The sequence below is a fragment of the Mercurialis annua genome, linkage group LG4 (assembly GCF_937616625.2).
Source record: "Mercurialis annua linkage group LG4, ddMerAnnu1.2, whole genome shotgun sequence".
NCBI lineage: Eukaryota > Viridiplantae > Streptophyta > Magnoliopsida > Malpighiales > Euphorbiaceae > Mercurialis > Mercurialis annua.
The window spans coordinates 28,294,426-28,314,996 of NC_065573.1; the positions used below are offsets into that span (position 1 = coordinate 28,294,426).

General features: G+C 33.7%; 4 protein-coding genes across 5 annotated transcripts; 3 read left to right on the forward strand and 1 right to left on the reverse strand.

The window, feature by feature from the left end:
- Positions 1-2,151: 2,151 nt before the first annotated feature.
- LOC126677701 (plant intracellular Ras-group-related LRR protein 4-like) lies at positions 2,152-5,761 on the forward strand. The gene is made up of 5 exons (XM_050372464.2): positions 2,152-2,379; positions 2,473-3,105; positions 3,184-4,097; positions 4,176-4,367; positions 5,284-5,761. The coding sequence occupies exons 2-4, from the start codon at positions 2,487-2,489 to the stop codon at positions 4,320-4,322; spliced, it is 1,680 nt and encodes a 559-aa protein (XP_050228421.1). The 5' UTR covers positions 2,152-2,379; positions 2,473-2,486; the 3' UTR covers positions 4,323-4,367; positions 5,284-5,761.
- Positions 5,762-9,562: 3,801 nt separating this feature from the next.
- Positions 9,563-12,090, forward strand: LOC126678935 (eukaryotic translation initiation factor 6-2). The gene is made up of 8 exons (XM_050373851.2): positions 9,563-9,692; positions 9,787-9,830; positions 9,932-10,028; positions 10,123-10,208; positions 10,315-10,359; positions 10,983-11,113; positions 11,503-11,613; positions 11,694-12,090. The coding sequence occupies exons 2-8, from the start codon at positions 9,821-9,823 to the stop codon at positions 11,949-11,951; spliced, it is 738 nt and encodes a 245-aa protein (XP_050229808.1). The 5' UTR covers positions 9,563-9,692; positions 9,787-9,820; the 3' UTR covers positions 11,952-12,090.
- A 758-nt stretch (positions 12,091-12,848) lies between these two features.
- Positions 12,849-16,484, reverse strand: LOC126676211 (mitochondrial phosphate carrier protein 1, mitochondrial). 2 transcript variants are annotated; one of them, XM_050370369.2, is made up of 6 exons: positions 16,035-16,478; positions 15,607-15,956; positions 15,455-15,498; positions 14,655-14,869; positions 14,440-14,564; positions 12,849-13,289 (listed from the first exon to the last, which is right to left on the reverse strand). In XM_050370369.2, exons 1-6 carry the CDS (start codon positions 16,200-16,202, stop codon positions 13,238-13,240), a joined length of 954 nt encoding a protein of 317 aa, XP_050226326.1. In that variant the 5' UTR covers positions 16,203-16,478; the 3' UTR covers positions 12,849-13,237. The 2 variants fall into 2 exon arrangements, with proteins under 2 accessions (XP_050226326.1, XP_050226325.1); XM_050370368.2 differs by having other exon boundaries at positions 15,455-15,956; positions 16,035-16,484.
- Positions 16,485-17,167: 683 nt separating this feature from the next.
- LOC126676535 (monosaccharide-sensing protein 2-like) lies at positions 17,168-20,151 on the forward strand. The gene is made up of 5 exons (XM_050370756.2): positions 17,168-17,466; positions 17,715-18,281; positions 18,371-19,260; positions 19,339-19,526; positions 19,608-20,151. The coding sequence occupies exons 1-5, from the start codon at positions 17,388-17,390 to the stop codon at positions 20,044-20,046; spliced, it is 2,163 nt and encodes a 720-aa protein (XP_050226713.1). The 5' UTR covers positions 17,168-17,387; the 3' UTR covers positions 20,047-20,151.
- Positions 20,152-20,571: the final 420 nt, after the last annotated feature.

Consider the following 20,571-nt stretch of genomic DNA (forward strand, 5'->3'; position numbering starts at 1 on the left):
ATTATCAAGTCTAATCAAGTAATCATTATGCATGCTATAAAAATATTATACTTATGAATACAAAATTATACTCCATATATGTAGCCAGGAGCTTAGAGAGAGCTAATTATATAAAAAAATCAATTCTAGAAGTCTCTTTCATAAAGAAAGTTTAAAAGGATCGACTTAAAAAATCAAAATTTTAAAAATCTTTTTATTAAAGAAGGTTTTGGGGGAGGTTGTTTCCTAATCCTCTAAGATACTTCTGTCTCTGTATATATAAAAGCAGTACATTTTTTTTTATTTGAATATACTGGGCATGAAATTGAATGAGTGTTTTATATTTTGATATTTACCCTTTTAATGCAGTTCTCTTGGTTTACAAAAAATTGAAATTATTGTTATTTAAAAATAGAGAAATTTAATATTTTTAGATGGTTGATTTTCTATTTTATAATATTTTATGAATAAATATATTGTGTTATGTTTGTTAAACTTTATTAGCATGTATTTATCCTCTAACTATTTCAATAATATTTATTATTTAAAAGAGGTTAAATTATTCAAAAATATTCCATCTTTTTTATTTTTTCGTTTATGAATTACCTTCAAACAAGAAGCAATAAAATGGGTAAAAGTCTATTTAATAATATATAATCCATTAATATATGGATAAGGACGAGGGAAAGGAAGGATCCTAAGGTTTTTTTTGGGTTTAAAAGTGGAAAGGCTCCTAAGAGTCTTGCTGTTGTAGCAACTGTGCGAGTCTCTATCAGCATCACCCAACGAGCTGATTGATGCCTATGGTAAGGGACACCTGTTCCTCACTGCACGTGATTCCCACCTCTCCGATTTACAGTTATGGCGACGACAGCTGGTTACAGTTAGAGAATGAAACACAGAATTGAACCTCAACACGTGTCCGTCGTTCCAATGCCGGACATGTGGACAGCTGCATTTACTCTTCCCACACCCCCTCACTTTTCTGTTCAACAAAATCACGGCCCCTCATCCCCTTTTACCTTTTTACCCCTCTACTCTTATAATAAAAGCCCATTCCGCTCCTTAAACTTATGACTCGGAACTTAAATTCATGTTCACGATCTACACCGTTCAAAATGAACAGTGTAGATAATAATATTAAATAAATTAATCTACACCGTTTATTTTATAATGAACCATATCATAAATATGACCCTCTTAAATTCAAATGAACTTGAAAAAATCCTAATCTTATAGGTATATTTACATGTATTTGGTTCTATTTACTTAACTTAGTTTATACAATTAACAAAATCAAGTTAATTGATTATTAATAAACTTTTATAAAATTAGTTATAATTATAGTTTTTCATTTTAATTTAACACAAATTTTCAAGTAATCTTTCATTTTAAACTATATTAATAAAAATAATTATTAATAATATTGATTTAGTTAAAGACAAGAAATAAATAGAGATTTTTTAAAATCAAAACCTTTTCAATTGATTATATTCATTTCTTAAAATTTTAAAAGTCATAATCGGTCCTAACTCATGCATCCGGTTTTTACATTCTATTTTTGAATATAGTTTTGATAATTTAGATATTTCTTTAGGTTAGTGAAAAAATAAAATAAATTTTAAATATATTCGTATATTAATTTTTTTGTTGAAAATGTATATTTAAAGAGTAAATACTTAGATTTTTTTTAAAGAATAGGTGTTTGTTTTATAGTATAAAAGATGCTCTATAAAATGAAATAAAAGATCATTTTTAACAATTTTAGAGGTGCTAATTATAAATAAAATTTCATAGAATTATTTATGAATTATTGATTGTTAACTTAATTTTTTAAGTTTTTTTCATATGAAAATCATAACAAGTACTAAATATAAAAATAATTATTTTTAGATTAGAACTAAAATAAAACAAATAGAAGAAATTATTTTTAGATAGAAAATAATACATTTTATAAAATGAACTTCATATATTTAAAAAAAATAAAATCCATAGAGTTCCTTAATTTCTACAATTACTATTTATGTTAGTTTTTAACAATATGCAGTTGAAGAACATAATTAGATTGCTCAATCCATTGAGATGAAAAAAGAGGGGGTAAATTTGAGATAATAATAATCATTGGTTTATTTTGTTTTTTTATGAACGGATATTATGAACAAAAAATGATTAAAAAAACTTTTAGAATTCATTCACTTTTTTTTTGTTTTACTTTCTATCCACCAAAAATGGCGAAATTTCTTAATCAATTTAAATTTTTTCATTTCTAGATATAAAAATCAGAACCAGCCAAACCAGTAGCAGAAGAAGGAGAGAGATACAGTTATACATTCATGGGATTAGCAATTACACGAACCAGATTCTGAATTTTAAGTTCCAACTCAACCGAAGAAGATTAAGGTACTTCCTTATTTTAGATTTTTTAATTTTTTAATTTTTGTTTCTTAGATTCAACTTTTTAAGATTACTTGCTTGATTTTTGGAATCTCGAAGGGAAAAGTACGAAAATGGACGGAACGGCGTCGTCTTGTGCACAATCCATCGATCGGGTGGTGGAGGAGATCATGAGAATTCACAGATTGTTGCCGGCGAGGCCGGCAATTGACGAAGTAGAAGCGGCGCAGGCATTGATTCTGAACGTGGACAAAGAAGACCAAGCGAGAATGGAAGTAATCGTCAAACAAACAAAGAGTCCCGATGTTCCTGAAGAGCTGTTCTCAATCTTGTTAGAGATGCAAAAGAATTTAGTTTATTTTCAAGGCGCAGAGCAGAAGCGAGAGGCTCTGAAATTGCTTGATCTTGAAAATATTCATTTTCTGTTTGATGAATATATTCAGAGAGCTTCTAGATGCTTGCCGTCTTCCAATTCTAATGGCCCGGCTTCTACAGCAAGTTTCTCCAATGTTACTGCCCCTGCATCTGTTAATAATTCATCATCCAACTTGTATTACAGTGAGCAGAAGCCTTTGAAGAGTAGTTCTGAATTGTTCACTAGAGATGACAGCTATGTCACCAAGGTGAAGCCGTCTCTCTATTCGGAGGGAATTGGCGGTCGTGTTGGAGGCGGTGTTTCTGTGACGCCTAGGATTGTTGACTCCTCTCTAAAAACCACTGCTACGGCTTCAGGCAAGTTTTGTTTATATTGTTAATGTTGTTTGATATGTTAGGGTTGAATGTTGATTTTATATGTTTTTTGTTGTGTAGGTCAAGATGGCGAAAAGTTGAGTCTGATTAAGCTTGCTAGTTTGATTGAAGTGTCGAAGAAGAAAGGCGCGAAAGATCTGAACCTCCAAAATAAGTTGATGGATCAGATTGAATGGCTGCCTGACTCGTTAGGCAAGCTGTCCAGCTTGGTTTCGTTGGACTTGTCCGAGAACAGGATTGTGGCGTTGCCGTCCACGATTGGTGGCCTTTCGTCGTTGACCAAATTGGATTTGCATGCTAATAAAATTGCTCAACTTCCTGATTCCATTGGAGATCTTTTCAGCCTAGTTGTTTTGGATGTGAGGGGTAATCAGTTAATGTCTTTGCCTGCTACATGTAGCAGATTGGTACGTCTTCAGGAGCTTGATTTGAGCGCTAATAGCCTCTTGTCTCTCCCTGAATTTATTGGTTCGCTCATTAGCTTGAAGATTTTGAATGTGGAGACCAATAACATTGAAGAGATTCCGCATAGTATTGGTAAGTGTTCGTCACTAAAGGAGCTTCGTGCAGATTATAACAGGCTTAAGGCTCTCCCAGAAGCTGTTGGAAAGATAGAAACGCTGGAGGTTCTGTCTCTTCGTTATAACAACATCAAACAGCTACCTACAACTATGTCATCGCTATCAAACTTGAAAGAGCTCAATGTGAGTTTCAATGAGCTCGAGTCACTGCCTGAGAGTTTGTGTTTTGCTACCTCACTTGTCAAGATTAATATAGGAAACAATTTTGCTGATATGCAATATCTACCGAGGTCTATTGGGAACCTGGAGAATCTTGAAGAGCTTGACATTAGCAATAACCAGATACGCTTCCTTCCCGACTCTTTCAGGATGCTATCCAAACTACGCGTCCTACGCGCTGAAGAAAACCCTTTGGAAGTGCCACCTAGACATATAGCTGAAAAGGGTGCTCAGGTTAGACCTCTCATCCGTTGGTGATTAAATAGCTTGTATTTTATCTGTTTTCTGAATATCATATCTCGGTTTCTTCAGGCTGTTGTTCAGTACATGACTGAACTTGTTGAGAAGAGGGATGTGAAAGTACAGCCCGTAAAGCAAAAAAAAAGTTGGGCTCAAATATGTTTCTTTTCAAAGTCTAACAAAAGGAAGCGCAGTGGCATGGACTATGTGAAAGCTTGAATTTCAGCATTTGAAACAAATAGTATGATGCAACTTTGATGTTTGGTAAGTAGCTAGATATTTTTACATTAGATTCAATTTATTTAAATTGTTTGATGTAGGACAGGTTTGGCAAGCTGGTGTAGGTTTAAATTACGAGTAATTTGTGAGTCGTGACTGAATTGCAGATCACATTTACTTAAATGTTAGACCTGAAATAATAAGAAAAGAAGGAAAGTAAAGAAAACTTCTAAAAGTCACAATTAGAAGGTCCACGAGTCGCACTTTATGAATCGCACTTAGAAGGCGCAAAAGTCGCATCTCGAGAATTTAGTTACACAATTCTTTTCCAAAAGATTGTGAAATACCGAAATATTTGATTATGAAAATTGAACTGATTTAAACTTATACTTAAAGGATTTGGAATATCAACATAGAAATACGACACCGATAAAGAACTTTTAAATAATAAAAGTAAAACGACGGAATTTCTCCTACAGCAATGTTGGCTCTACAGAAATGAAAAATTGTCAAAATACCCTTGCAACTAATAATAAAAAAATCTAAAGTTAATAGAACCAAATATGACTCCTAAACACACAATTATAAAAATAAAACAGTTGGATTTCTGCTACTGCAATGCTATCCCTGTAGTCTGAAATTGCCAGAATATCTATGCAGCTAATGATAAAAATATTTTGCCATTCCACCATTCCTTCATCCGCATATTTCAGACTAGTGCTTGCATGTTAGAATAATTATTAGCACGCCATTTATTATACTTGTTTCCAACGGCTCAATCAGAGTTACAATTATACAATCCTATGGAAAACTACGGATAAGGAATTTTTGCAAAAGATTTGGTGTTAACCCCGTCTTTTCTTATCTCTCAGTAAACGACTGGGCTAATTTGTGAGAATGGGGGTGGGGCACAATCTGTGATTTTTGTAAAGGACTGATGTTCTTTATCCTGTCTTTGCAGGACTTTTAGCAGTTTCTAAAGCAGTTATATCTGCTCGACAAAGAAAAATCACTACAAGAAGCTGCCGACTCGTTTTGTAAAACATGGATCTTACACTTGCTCCTCAAATTGTAGATGTACGTTCTCTTTTTTCTGGTTCATTACATAATTGTTTTGATTTTTGGTTTCTCTGTATCTGTTGTTGTTAAAGTGTAATGAGGTGTATAAATCAGCAGGCAGATAGGAAGGGAAGAGTAGACTGTCATCTGTGTTCATCATTGTTGTTTGAACTTTGACTTTACTCTTCTTACCACGTCAATAGAATCTTTCATTTGGACAATTTTAGATTCAACACAATCTAGAATCTATCGTCTTAGTAAAATTGCAATTATGTTTCATGTATATGGTCATATTTGAATTGTAGATCAATGACTTTCTCCTTGCCACATCTGTTTTTTTGTATTATTCAAACGTACTGAAATAAGCTGTGATTTTTTTATTTTTTTTTACGGGAAGCTGTGAAATTGTTCACAATGAATTTGTTATTCATTTCTTATGCTTTACTGGCCATTAAGATTTTCCTATGCTGCTAGAAGATTCAGAGAGCAGCGAAAAAAAAGAAAGAACCAAAGCTATGTTTGGTTTATGGAATAAGTGCGGAATGGAATAGCTATTCCGTATAGAATAGTTATTCTTTCCTTTGGTTTATGGAGTAGTTGTTCCTTCGAAATTTGGAATTTATTCTATAATTTTGTGTAAAAAGTAAAAAATAGCTATTCCATTCCTTATGGAATAACCATTTCATTTTATACAACTCAATTCCATTCCATGAATCAAACATGGCCAAGAGTTATTGGAACGCTCATTTTGTTCAGAGGTTAATTGACTTAAAATGTAAAAGTATTCTCTAAAATTGATTAAAATTAATTGATCAGGATGCACAAGTTCAAGACTGCAATGATCCTTTGCTCCAAAAAGAAAGTTGATCTGTTTTTTTCAGGTCCAACAATTTTTTTTATAGGAACTTCGCTTTCTCTTTTTGTTTTTTGGTTACAATATTAAGTTTTTCCTCTGCTGATTCAGATATTATTCGGTCGCCTACAGATATAAAATAGAGCAGCGCATTATTTGGTTCTCTAGTTTTATATGCTAGTAAAAGCTCGCTAGTGAACCCGTTGGATATAAATATTAATTTAAATACTAAATGCAACATGTTAGGTTTTTAAAATTGACATATTCTTAGTCAATTTTTTTTCTTTTTTCATTAAGACAAACAATCATTTAATATTAATTCACACTTAAATTAAGATAATATTAGTTTCGATAACATTAGAATATCATTTAGATTACAAAACTATCCTATAAAATTACTTAATTTATAAAAATATGTATTTAGCTAAAAAAAAATCAACTGTATCTAAAAATAAAAAAAATTACATAATTTACGTATCTTTTTTTACTATAAAAAATACACATATAATATATTATCAATACTTCTTTGATAGGGTACGTAAAAAGTGAAAATCTATTCCGTATTTTTGTAAATTTTTTAGGTATGAAATGTAAACTTTATAAGAAATTCATATTTATGTAATTTTCTGTATTTTAATATATATATTTTTTGTAATTTTTTTTCCTATCATTTTCATATGCGGAACTAAAATTTCCAACTCAATCAGTCATTGCCCAAATTACAACTTTATAGCCAACATTACTCATACATTATCAGAAACAAATCAAAAAATAGTAACGAAACTTATCTTTAAACTTCAAAATACATCTTTCGAACATTTTTGTAATAATAATAAAAATTGCGTGGTACTTTTTTGTCAGTTTAAAGTTCCAACTTTATGCCATCTTCATTACTTATACCCATACTACCCCAAAAATTAAAAAAAAAGATGGAAAAATAATTTTAAAATGACTTTTAAATTACAAATACAAAATCAAATCCAAATAGAAAAATCAAATTAAGGACTTCTGCTGTCTGGAGTTCATTCTCTGGTGCTCTTCAAGCAAATCAAACTAAAATTATGCTAACAAGAAAAAAAAGATTATTATTATGAAGGTTTACAGGCTGAAAAACTATCGATCTTTTTTTTTTTTCAATAGCACCCGACCTTGTAAAAAGCTCAATTTTACCCTAATCGTATTTTTAACTTTCTATAGCACCCCGATCTTATAAAACGATCAATTTTATCCTATTTTGTATTTTTAATTTTTAATAATACCCTAAATCATCAAATTGTACTCATTTATTTATAATTTATTTGAATTTTTTAAGTTAAAGTATTTGTTTGAATTTGTCCAAGTGAAAATATATGATATGACCATTAAATTTAGTTTTTTTTTTAAATATTTTTATTCTTATAGTAATAAATTCATCTAATTTTTCCAATTCAAGATGCTATTGAAATTCAAAAATACGAAATAGAGTAAAATTTACCATTTTACAAGTTCAAGTTGCTATTGAGAAAAGGTAAATTTGGTAGTTTTTCAGCCTATTATGAACTATCTTCACATTTTGTATTATTTTCAGTTTGAGCACAATTTACCAAACGTCTTATTTCATATTTTAACCTTTTCAAATTTTTCATTTTATAGCCCGATGTTGTTTTGTGCGTTATTATCCGTAAAAACGCTATAGTTTTGGCCGTTTTAAAGACCAAAACAATATCATATAAGAGATTTAGGCTGCAAATATCAGAAAATAAAAGGTCATATTTTTTTATATTAAAAAATAAAGGTTAAAATATATGGTGCCACAATTAGTTGATGGTGCCTAAATAAAAATAATAATAATACGAAAATAGAGATATTTTATGACAATAACTCAAGATAAAATGGCAATAAAAGATCAAAATAAAATGTTAAAATTAAGATGTTAACATATAAATTGTCACTTCGTCAGTGATTTCTAAAAATTAACTGTTTGAATTTTCACTAGTCTTTAAATAATGTTAAAGAAGGTCCGATTCATGTCAAATAAATAAGAAAAGAACTCAAAAAAATAAAATCAGTACTGAACTACATAAAATATCTAAAAATCAAAATAAATTGACATTTAAATATAATTAAATTATTATAAACTTGGACCCCAAGTTTATTGATAAACTTGGACCCCAAATTTATTGGTACCAAGTTTATCAAAAAAACTTGCACACCAAGTTTATCGTGTGGTGCAATAGTCAAACTATAACATCGACTTTACCAAAAAAGAATTAAAAATATAGATGTTTACTGTAAACAAAAGAGGAAATAAGTGCTTTAAAACAATTATAATGTGGATATAGAGAAATGTGCACATTACCTCATGTATGAATAAATTGTCATATTCTAATAAATCATTTCACGAAACTGGTAGTATGATTTTTTTTAAATATCTATCAATTTCATTATAATTTTAAATATTATTAATTTATTTTATCAATAATGAAAGAGTTTATAATTTCATCAACAAGAGATGATTTATGAAACTGCCAATTTGTGTTGTATCACTTGATTCACATTATAATATCTGTATAATAAAACAAGGGAAATTCTTATAAAAAATTAGAAAAATACATTAAATGTTCCAACACAATATTTAAATGGTTTTCCTATCACCATCATACTGTCATTTATATTCATTTTAATTAATATTAAAATAAAAAAATTAAGTCAATAAATGTATATAAATCAATATTATAATAATACTAACGATAAAAAATTCAATATAATTACCTTTAAAAGTTCAAAGAAATGATTTCATTTGAAATCTGGTCCGGTTCTACCTTTTGATAGAACGAAACCGGCGGCTCGATTTGGCTTCGTGACCATGAGTTATGACTCATGGTTTAGTAATCCAGTTTTTTATAGGTTTAATACATAGTTTGACCCCTGAACTTGTACCCTTTTACCCATCTAACCTCTAAACTTAACGTCTCACCTATCGAACCTCTGAACTTGTTAAATAATCCGATTTGATCCCTGAACTTGATAAATATGTAAATATTGAACCCTTCGTGTCCACCTGTCACTTGAAACATTCTAGAAAAAATTGTATACGGAGGGGTTCAATGTTTACGTATTTATCAAGTTCGGGGGTCAAATCGGGTTATTTAACAAGTTCAGAGGTTCGATAGGTGAGACGTTAAGTTTGGGGGTTAGATGGGTAAAAGGGTACAAGTTCAGGGGTCAAACTATGTATTAAGCCGTTTTTTTATATGGTGCATTTGCGTTTAGGGATATAAATTGGAATAAGACATGAAAATTGAGGGTATATATGGAAAACAAAAAAGATACGCCTCCTTGAAAGAAGACCTGATTCTTACTCTTTTGAAACGAAGCGGTAGCATATTTGCTGATCATTACAAAAACCCTAATCCTTATCTGCAACTTATATTTTACAAACCCTAATTAATCTCTTCATTTCTCTCTATCAGGAACAGGTATAAATCTTGTTCATCGTCATTTTTGAATCCGATTAACTTGAGATTTTTAAACGAATTTGAGAGTTTAATCACAGCCTCTGTTTTCTTGCAGATTCTCCTTTTAGTTTTCTGTTTATTGCTTAATCATGGCGACCAGTAAGTTTCCTTTTATTATTTCATTTATTTGAATTAAAATCATGAATTTCTTTAATTCCTTTTGTTTTAGTTTGTTTAGTAAGTTCTTAATTTGTGTTTAGGGCTTATGTTTGAGAACTCATGTGAGGTTGGAGTTTTTTCTAAGCTCACTAATGCTTACTGCTTGGTTGCCATTGGTGGCTCTGAAAGCTTTTACAGGTTTGTTCCCTCTTTTTTTGTTTGCTTCCATTGTAGTTCTGTAATCTTGTGTTTTATTTCAAGATTGTTGAATGTTTATTGCTTGTTTATGTAGTACATTTGAGACCGAGTTAGCAGATGTGATCCCTGTGGTTAAGACTTCCATTGGTGGCACTAGGATTATTGGCCGTCTTTGTGCTGGTACAGTTTTGTACTTCTCTTCCATATTTGTATATTAATGTAATCATTATGTTTCTTGTTGAAAATGGACTTCTAATTTCTCATGTCTCTCTATCTGTTATTGTAGGAAATAAAAATGGGCTTCTTTTGCCTCATACCACCACTGACCAAGGTAAATTATTTTCGTGTTTGTAATATTTTAATCTGAATTCCTTGAATTTTTTTTTGGTGAAGCAAATAATGTGATTGTGGAATTTACATCTTTATGATACTTAGTAGATGTTTAGTAAACTGATATTTGAAATGCTGTGTACACTTGATTCCTGACTTCATTTTATTGATGCATTTTTCTTTCTGAAATTGGCACCAACTTCATCTTCCACCAATTAAGTAAATTTATTAAATAATGTGCTATACTTCCCTTTCTTTCATATTTCCAATTATGTGCCCATTGTTATAAGTTGAGATGATAACGTTTGTTGGTTCTAGTGGGAAATTATAGTTTTAGATATTTCCTCCTTTTTCTATTTTTTAAATAGAGTTTGAATTGCATCCACCATTACTGTCATCTCATGCTCACACGACCATATACATCTGAGAAACATATTTATTCACACTTCACCAAGTCTATTGTTTAAGTTCATGAGTATTAATACACTAAACAATTATATAACTATTCTGGATTTTTCATTGGCATGCTTAACATATTTGATTATCTACATTTGACCATTTTATGTGCTTTTCCTTGTTGACCACATTTTCTTACGATTTTTCTTTTACCCCTTATTATTGAAGAACTTCAGCACCTGAGAAACAGTCTCCCCGATAATGTTGTGGTACAGCGCATTGAAGAGAGACTATCTGCCCTGGGAAATTGCATTGCCTGCAATGATCATGTTGCTCTTACACACACTGATCTTGACAAGGTATGGCTTTATTTCCGTCCGCATTATTCAGTCTATTGTTTATGCTTTTGATGACAGGTTGCTTTGCTACCATGTGGCTGCATAATTGTCTCTGAATTTTGCTGTGTTCTTTCTCTTTTTCTTTTTAAACAGATATAGTTTGTATCTTAATGATCAACTCCTTTATGTCTGCTTAGATAACTCTCTCTTCAAAATTAGGACTCTTGAAATTGATTATCGTGTTAATTGGATGTTAGTGGGAAAAGAAGCAAAATTTTATGGAGAATTTCAGTTATGTTTATTTATAGGAGTCACTTGTTCCTTTCTGACAGAACTTACTGGAGATGGATGTCTTGCCGGTGTACATAATTATTGTTTCTTTTTTTGAATATTTTGCATCTCTTGGGCAGGAAACGGAGGAAATGATTGCAGATGTTCTTGGTGTAGAAGTTTTTAGGCAGACAATTGCTGGTAACATTCTTGTGGGGAGCTACTGTGCCTTCTCCAACCAAGGTGGCCTGGTAAGTGTTTTTGCTTCGTCTACTAGGAAATACCAAGTATATGCCTAATTTTTACTCATCAAATGACTTTGCTGGAGCAGGTTCATCCTCATACCTCTATAGAAGATTTAGATGAGCTGTCTACCCTCCTACAAGTGCCTTTAGTTGCTGGGACAGTAAATCGCGGTAGTGAAGTGATTGCTGCCGGCATGACTGTGAATGATTGGACTGCTTTCTGCGGGTCAGATACTACAGCTACTGAATTGTCTGTGATCGAGAGCGTTTTCAAGCTCAGGGAAGCTCAACCTAGTGCAATAGTTGATGAGATGAGGAAATCATTGATCGACAGCTATGTTTAAACTGTTAATGGTATTTGATTTGACATATATAAAGTGTAAGCAATATTCTTCATGTATGTCTATGTTTAAGGATTACATCTTTTGTGAGCTTATGAGAAACAGTAAAAGTTATAGATTCCTATCATTTTCAGTTTTTTCATTTCATGTATTGTTATCCTTGTAGGGTTTGAGGAATGATAGGTTTCAAAGTTGTAACATTTCCTGCTAACATCAAAAGGATGAATGTGTAAGGTTGGGTACCAGAGTTGTACCAATATGGTGGAAAGAGTTGAATTTGTGCTCTCTTAGGTTTATATATTTAACTTGAGTTTCAAAATTTTAAAGTCGAACAAATAGAATAAATTGATTACTTTTGTAAGCTGATAAAGTTTAAAACAATTATAAAATCCCTAACTGAACTGACTAAATAAATTGAAGTTTTAAGTATTCAAAACTGAATAGACCGTCAATTTGGTTAATTCTGTTAAACCGACGAAATTATAAACAATTACGATTATAAAAGCCTTAACCAAATTGAACTGATTGAATTATCCAAATAAACCGAAAGTCTTTAACTAAATTAATTGAAATAACATCTGTTAATTTTGGTTTGTTAGTATTTGATCCACCTAAAAATAACTGTCTAGTCGGCTGGCCATTTTGATTCTAGTGGCAATGCATCTCCAAGAGGAATAATCGTATAGCAAGCTAATGAGACATTTGCAATGTTAGGATATTTAGGGATATTAGCTTATCTCAAAAATGATATGGTACAACCATTGCGCGGGATGATCACTCCTCAAAGACTGGTTCATAGAATGAAATTGACAACATTCTTTACTTTAGAAAATTACGGAATAACAGTTTCATGGAATTATTGAAATCTAAGTTTTTTTTTTCTCGGAGAGGAGCTTTAGCTTACACAGAATATTGAGTAATTTAAGTAGAAACTCCTCGATGCACACAATGCATGGGATGGTTCAAGTAGCAAACAACAGGCAGACTGAACTCGACTCAAAACTCTCTATCAGTAAATATTTTCATGACCAAGACGCAAAACAATTCTCTATAAAATCATTTGTCTTGTTGTATGTACAAATATATAGGTACCAACTGATACAACTGTCTCTGTGTATGTACCGAAAGAATGATTGATATCCCGGTGTCCGCTAGAATTCATAATTGACAATGATGGTATGGCACAAATAAAGCTACCATCCGAATATAGTTGCATTTTCTGGAATACGAAAATGTATTATAGGCGGTAGTTGCTTATTCAGAAGTATATTAGCTGCATATCCCTTATTTTAGTTTGCTCCATCTATTTCTACTTCACTTCTAACTTCTCCGCTGGCAGATCTGTGACATTAATTCCAAAGTAAAAAATGACATATTATTTCACAACAAAGCAGAGGATTAATTTCTCTAATATTATTTGAGTATTATTTAACACAAATATAATAATGGATTTCAGGCATTCCAAACTAACTCTATGCATCAAATGAAAGCCAAACGCATTGTCCAGTTCAAGTGTTATAAAAAAATTCCATGCAAGAAACAATCATCACAATTCAACTATGACTGATCAATACTAGTAGTAATTATTTCCTTTGACTATTATTATACCTATCTGTGCATCTCATGCTTCCGTTACTCATCTAACTCTACAGAGGCTGTAATTAATTCACATAAAAGCCTCCAAAATGAAACTTATTCGCATTGTTTTTTTAGAAACACAAGCAACAAGAAGAATAAAATTTGCCATTGCAGCATATACAAGATTACAACTGTGAAGTTCAGGGAAATTTTCGTTACGTCACCCTCTCAAATTTAACCTTCTAAATTAGTCTTTTCTCATTCTAGAGCGTATTGTACTTTCATTGGTAAATTATGAGAAAAACTCTTCCAACAATAAGTCCAATATTTACTCCGAAACATTCTCTGTAAAGAAGTTGCAAATATTTACTCCAAAATAGTCTAAACATTAGCTACTATTTTAACCTCTGTAAAGAAGTTGTAAATGCAATTGATATCGGCGAGGGGTGAACTAAGGAAAAAAAGAGAGGAATGGCAAGTGATTCAACAATCTATCAGCTTTAGGGAGGGACAACTGCTAGAAAGGGACAGGATGGGAGGGATGGGAGGAGTGTGTTGGATTGGTGTAGAAAATGATACACTTAAGGAGCTTTGAGGACTTGAGGAACCTTAAATCTAAAAGATTAAAACATTAATGAAAATCTTTCCATCATACAATCTGTCACGTGAATTTGACCTTGCAACTCTACTAAAATTTCAAAGGAGATCAATTTAGCAATGGGAAATAGACTCTACTAAAAGATTTTTATAAACTAAATTTTCAATGGTCCAACTAGCACTAACTAGTTGAGTTCAAGAAAAAGCAAGGAGCAATTACTCAATATTTATCATCATTATTATTATCGGTTAAAGAGGCAAGTAAAGACATGCGTTATAGAAATGACAGAAGAAAAGTGAGGAAAAATACACTTACAGTCCACTAAAAACTTTGAAAGTGTCATAAAATAGCCACTGCAAGGTCACAGCAGGTCCGACTAGCATTATTCTGATAGGAAGGCTTCTTGTGAATAAGTTGGAAATTCCAATTTTCTTGATAGCCTGATTTTGAGAGGCGAAAAGTAATTTAGTGGAATCCTCTTACAACCTAGGAAAGCATCCAAGAGAAATAGTAGCAACAAAAAATGATACCATAATAACGTTATCAGCTTTGCCATTATAAAGGCACGAGACAATGTTGTCGGCAGGATTAGAAACAAAGCTACCAACAGAACCAGCAGCATATCCAGCCATACAAGTGACACCCAGCTGTTGAGCTTTTGTGCAGTCCTCCTTCCTTCTTTGCATGACTTTACGATATAGAAGATCCGCGGAATGCTCGAACGTTGAGAACATCACCGTACAGACTGCAGAGTAAGAGTTGGACAACACATATGTAACTAGAGCATTGAACAACAGTCAAGAACTATGTAGCACGAAAAATGCTGAAACGGAAAGTGTCAAAACAGAGAACAAGAAAACGATGTTTTTTAAAAGAATATGTTGTAAATGTAGAGTTTTAAAGTTTCAAAAAACGTTTCTAGAAATGGAAACGAAATGCCGAAACCTAGGACTAAGAAAAGTTTCCATTCAATATAGGTGAAGAATATAGTCAAACTAGGCTTGATTGGAGAAGCATAAGTCATCTAGAATTTAAGTTCATACATACATGAGGTAATCAAACATGTGCTTTGGTATTCTCTCTCACTGGTCCTATTATTAAGGTTAAGCTAGAAGACTATTTTGAGGAAGATTACGGATATTTGCAATTTATTATCTCAAGTTTTCAACTTATAATGATTTGTTAACTAGTGTTTTAATCAGTAATCAAACTTAAGAATCAATAGATGCCCTCAACACCTGAATCAAAATGAAGCATTCATGCATATAATAACAATTGAAACCCCCCCTATAAAGGTAGATACTTGAAAGTATAAGGACTGCACACTTACATGGAAGATTTCGACCGAAAAGTGGAACAAGCCCTCTGTAAAAGCTGCAATAAGAAGTAAAAATGACTCTTTCAGAGGTAGAATAAACGAAACAAGAAACACATTCATGAACACCTAAACGGAATTTAGATTCGGGTTGTGAATGATCATACCCAAAAAGTCCTTCTGAAGCATAAAGCCTAGGAAATCCATCAGACAATCCCTTGGCAAAATGGGGTTGAGCTTGGACTTTAACTTTAATAGCTTCAAAAGGGCAGAGACCCAAATTGGCAAACACTTCAGCTGAAGCACTGCTGATAAAGAAGATCAAACTCCTGTTGGTGTGAGGCAGTACATTAGAATAAAGGCTCTTGAAGTATTCATATAAGCCAAATCTGCAACCACCTTGAACCCCATATCCAATGAACTTCCCTGCCCAACCCCTCCAAAAAGCAGACGGCCCATGCTCTCTCAGAAGAGTCTTATAACTGGAGCATATGCTGTTATACTTGACAGGGTTCACCTATGTACAAGTTAATCCAAAAATGAGCACAACCTGTTCGATAAAAGTCCCTAACGAAGAACGAAACAATTGTATTACCTGCATATTGACTTTCAAGACATCAAGAGGAGTCATGACGAGGTGGGTGGTGCCAGCACTGAGCATTCCACCAACAGCACAGAATCCAAAATAATATTTAGCAGTAGCAGCTGCGTTGTAATTGTAATCTTCATTGATTCTCAAAGGTTGTTGTTCCAGTGTAACCATGGTGCCGCTTCTGTTGTTGATTGATCCTTAAATCAATGTGAATAGGTGCAGCAACCTGGTTTTATCAAGAAAAAAAGAATACCCATCTGCTGATTTGCACTCATTATATGTATATAAGATTTTTGGATGCAAATTTCAGTGATCCATTTTCAGGCAGAAAATGTTGCTGGGTTATGGGAGGAGAATAGAATCCTTAAACCCTTTATTTGTTGGCTTGTGTAGAAAAGTCGGACTTTCTTGTGGCAGGGATACAAATCTGAGGCTTGGTCCAATTGCATACACGTTACATTTCTTCTTTTTTAAAGTGAGTCCCTTGGTGCAAAAATACATCACAAACGTGGACTAATCTTATTTTTGGAACTTCAAAAGTTGCATTTTTGTTAGCTTCTTTGATCTCTATAATTAAAGAGGCAATGGTAATTGTTTTTCTATGTAATTTTGTGAATTTGAGAATATAATTAATTATGTGAGAGGAGAGTGTTTGTGGGAGTAATTGAACTCGTAACCTAATACATTGATGTCAAACGCTTATCGCTATAACTTATTACGAAAATTAACAACGAAGCTAACACAAAAGCTAATAAAATATAACTTTTTATTCCATATTTTATTACTAATTGGATGTATGTATTATAATTCACAAAAGTGACTGAGCAATCAAAATTAAGAGAATAGCTTCATGCAAGTCCAAAATCTAAATACAATAGTAAAAAAATTATTATATTAGATTACAATTTGTTAATGTGTGGTCCATTTAAGTGTACTCGATCAATTTTGTTATAATTATTGATATTTTGGTCAATTTATTGTCATAATTATACATATAATTATTTATGATTAAAGTATGGGTACCAAATTGAAACACATGGTAAAGATATGATACCACCCAAGCTTTTAACCCATATTAATCAGTGCAACACATCGCACAAATTGTGCATGCAATATATAGTATATCTATTTCACATCTTGTACCGTAACCATCGTCAAGTGTTCTTTTATGGGTGGTTGTTAAATGCACATTCCTCTGATTTGGTCATGATTTTATTACCATTCATGGTTTTTCTCAAACATATTATATTTCTCCCATCTGAAAAGGGTCTCTTCATATATATATTTCATTTTGGTCGTCGTGATTAAAAATTTCTTAAAGGTAAGAAGAGATTTTGAAGATTCACCTGAGAGAGGATGAGGGGAGCTGTTCTAGTCGCCCTTGCTGCGGCGGTGGGGAATATGTTGCAAGGATGGGACAATTCTACCATTGCAGGTTTCTCTTTTGATCCTTATAGTTTTGCATTGTTTTGATTATGATCTAGGTAGCACGAACACAAACACAGGGTACTTGGATAGGATTTGGTGTTCGAAACGCCAAGTGTCAGATATGTTTTTGAAACCGAAAAGGTTGATCGGGTGAAGTGTCCGTGCTATCTAGATGAAAGAAATGACGATGATAAGAATTGCACATAAAGTGGACCATGAAAATGCCAAATCTTTGCCTATATTTGTTATATGCAGGGTCCCTCCTTTACATCAAGAGAGAATTCAATTTGCAGACACAGCCGGCCATGGAAGGGCTAATAGCCGCCATGTCCTTGATTGGAGCCACCATTATCACAACAATTTCAGGGCCTGTATCAGATATAGTGGGAAGGCGTCCATTGATGATAGTATCTGCAGTTTTGTATTTCATTAGCGGCCTAGTCATGATTTGGGCTCCTAATGTATATATTCTTCTTTTAGGAAGATTATTAGATGGATTTGGGGCTGGTCTTGCTGTAACTCTGGTTCCGGTCTATATTTCTGAAACAGCTCCGTCAGAAATTAGGGGACAGTTGAATACATTTCCCCAGTTCTTGGGTTCTGCTGGAATGTTTGTTTCCTACTGCTTGGTGTTTGGATTGTCTTTGTCGGATACTCCGAACTGGAGATTCATGCTTGGCCTTCTTTCAATTCCTTCTCTTGCTTATCTTGCATTTACAATTCTTTACTTGCCTGAATCCCCACGCTGGCTCGTCAGTAAAGGAAGGATGCACGAGGCTAAACAGATTTTGCAGAGACTTCGCGCCAGGGAAGATGTTTCAGGCATGTCCTTATCTTATGTTGAACACAAACTTATCGAGTCAACTTTTTTGCCAATTATGTGTTTTATTGATGCGATCTTTAATCTACAGGTGAGTTGGCATTGCTAGTTGAAGGTCTCGGAGTTGGGCGAGAAGGATGTATAGAAGAGTACATCATTGGACCAGCAAATGATGGTGAAGCTGTAGATAAAGGTCAAGTGAAATTGTATGGTACTGAGGAAGGAGTGTCGTGGATGGCTAAACCTGTCACCGGACAGAGTTCTCTTGGGATGGTATCTCGTCATGGAAGCATGGCGAACCAAAGTGTACCTTTTATGGATCCTCTTGTTACTCTCTTTGGAAGTGTTCATGAGAATCTCTCTTCTCTGGGAATGGGAAGCATGCGGAGTATGATTCTTCCGAGCACAAGCAGCATGTTGAACATAATTGGAAGAAATGAACATTGGGACGATGAGAGCCTGAGGGATAATGAGGACTCTGCTGCTTTAGAAGCTGATAATGGTGATTCTGATGATAATCTGCAAACCCCTTTGATGTCACGCCAAGAGTCCAGCGCAGAAAGGGATCCATCCCGTGCCACCAACAGCAGCACGTTAGGATTTACTAGGAATAGCAGCCTGTTCAGCGCAGGCGGTGAAGAAGGCAATGTGGGTATTGGCGGTGGTTGGCAACTTGCGTATAAATATTCTGACAAAACAGGTAAAGATGGCAAACAAGAAGGAGGGCTCCAAAGGATATATCTGAAACACGAAGGCGTTGTCCCTTCTCGGGGAGGATCAGTCCTTTCGATTGCTGGTGCTGATATCCCTGAAGACAGTGAGTATGTGCAAGCTTCTGCTCTAGTAAGCCAAGCTGCTGTTCGATCTAGGGAACCAGCAGGGATTCAAACATCAGATAAAGGGCCAAGCTATGCTGATCTTTTCGAACCTGGTGTCAAGCGTGCATTGATTGTTGGCGTAGGCCTTCAGTTGCTTCAACAGGTTATTTATTTTTCTCCGTCAAATTTCTGCAAGTTGGCTTGACATTGAGGTGATGTATGCATTTTGGTGGTTTTGCAGGTGTCAGGAATAAATGGAGTTCTGTACTACACTCCTCAAATCTTGGAGCAAGCAGGTGTGGCGGTTCTTCTATCAAATATGGGACTGAAATCGGACTCTGCATCTCTCTTCATAAGTCTTCTCACAGCATTCTCTATGCTTCCTTGCATAATTGTTGCCATGAGGCTGATGGATGTGGCAGGCAGAAGGTAATTAAGCTTCACCTCGTTAATTATGTTGCACGGAAACTTGTCGGAACCAAAAGATAACTCGATAATATGTTGGTGCAGGTCAATAATGCTGTACACAATTCCTGTATTGATAGTGTCACTCGTCGCTTTAGTGGTGAGCAACATTGTCGATGTTGGGGCAGTGTTACACGCAGTAATCTCGACAGCAAGCGTGATGGTGTATATAAGCTTTTTCGTGATGGGATTTGGGGCAATTCCAAACATAATCTGTTCGGAAATATTCCCAACAAGGGTGCGCGGACTTTGCATCACAATCTGTGCTCTTACGTATTGGCTTGGAGACATAACAATCACTTACTTACTGCCTGTGATGCTCAACTCTATCGGCCTTTCCGGAGTATTCGCTATCTTCGCCATTTGGTGCGTTCTCTCGTGGATATTTGTTTTCTTGAAGGTTCCTGAGACAAAGGGCATGCCTCTTGAAGTTATTTCTGACTTCTTTGCTGCTGGCGCATCTGCAATTCCTAATACTCACTGATCAATTTTGGTTTCAACTTTAGATTTGTGGAATTTACCAACATTATTTCCTGCTGGTTACCAACATTATGGTTTAAGGAAATTGAAATGGGAATTAAGTCATAAACTATTGTAGAGTTTTCAGCAACTTAAAAATGGTCAGTTACTTAATAATTTTATATCTATCACCTAGTAGTATGGACGAACCGGCTGCCACGTCCGCATAAATTGGCCGGATTCCATTAAAAAATTCCCGGGGTTATTAAAATTATAGTACAGTAACCAATTTGTAATATTCTGGAAATTCCGTGACCAAACTGCACAACAGAAAAAGTATGGTACCCTTCACAATCAAATACCCAACTAGTCATGCGCATCTCCATAAAAGAAAAAGTACGGTAACCCTCACAATCAATTACCCAACTAGTTATTCTAGGAAATAACAAAATTTCGTGTTTTTTTTTATTTTCTCATTTACCAGATTATTCAAATCTGGAAGAAAGAACAGTTGAATTAGTTGCACTTTTCAGCCAAACAAAATTGTATT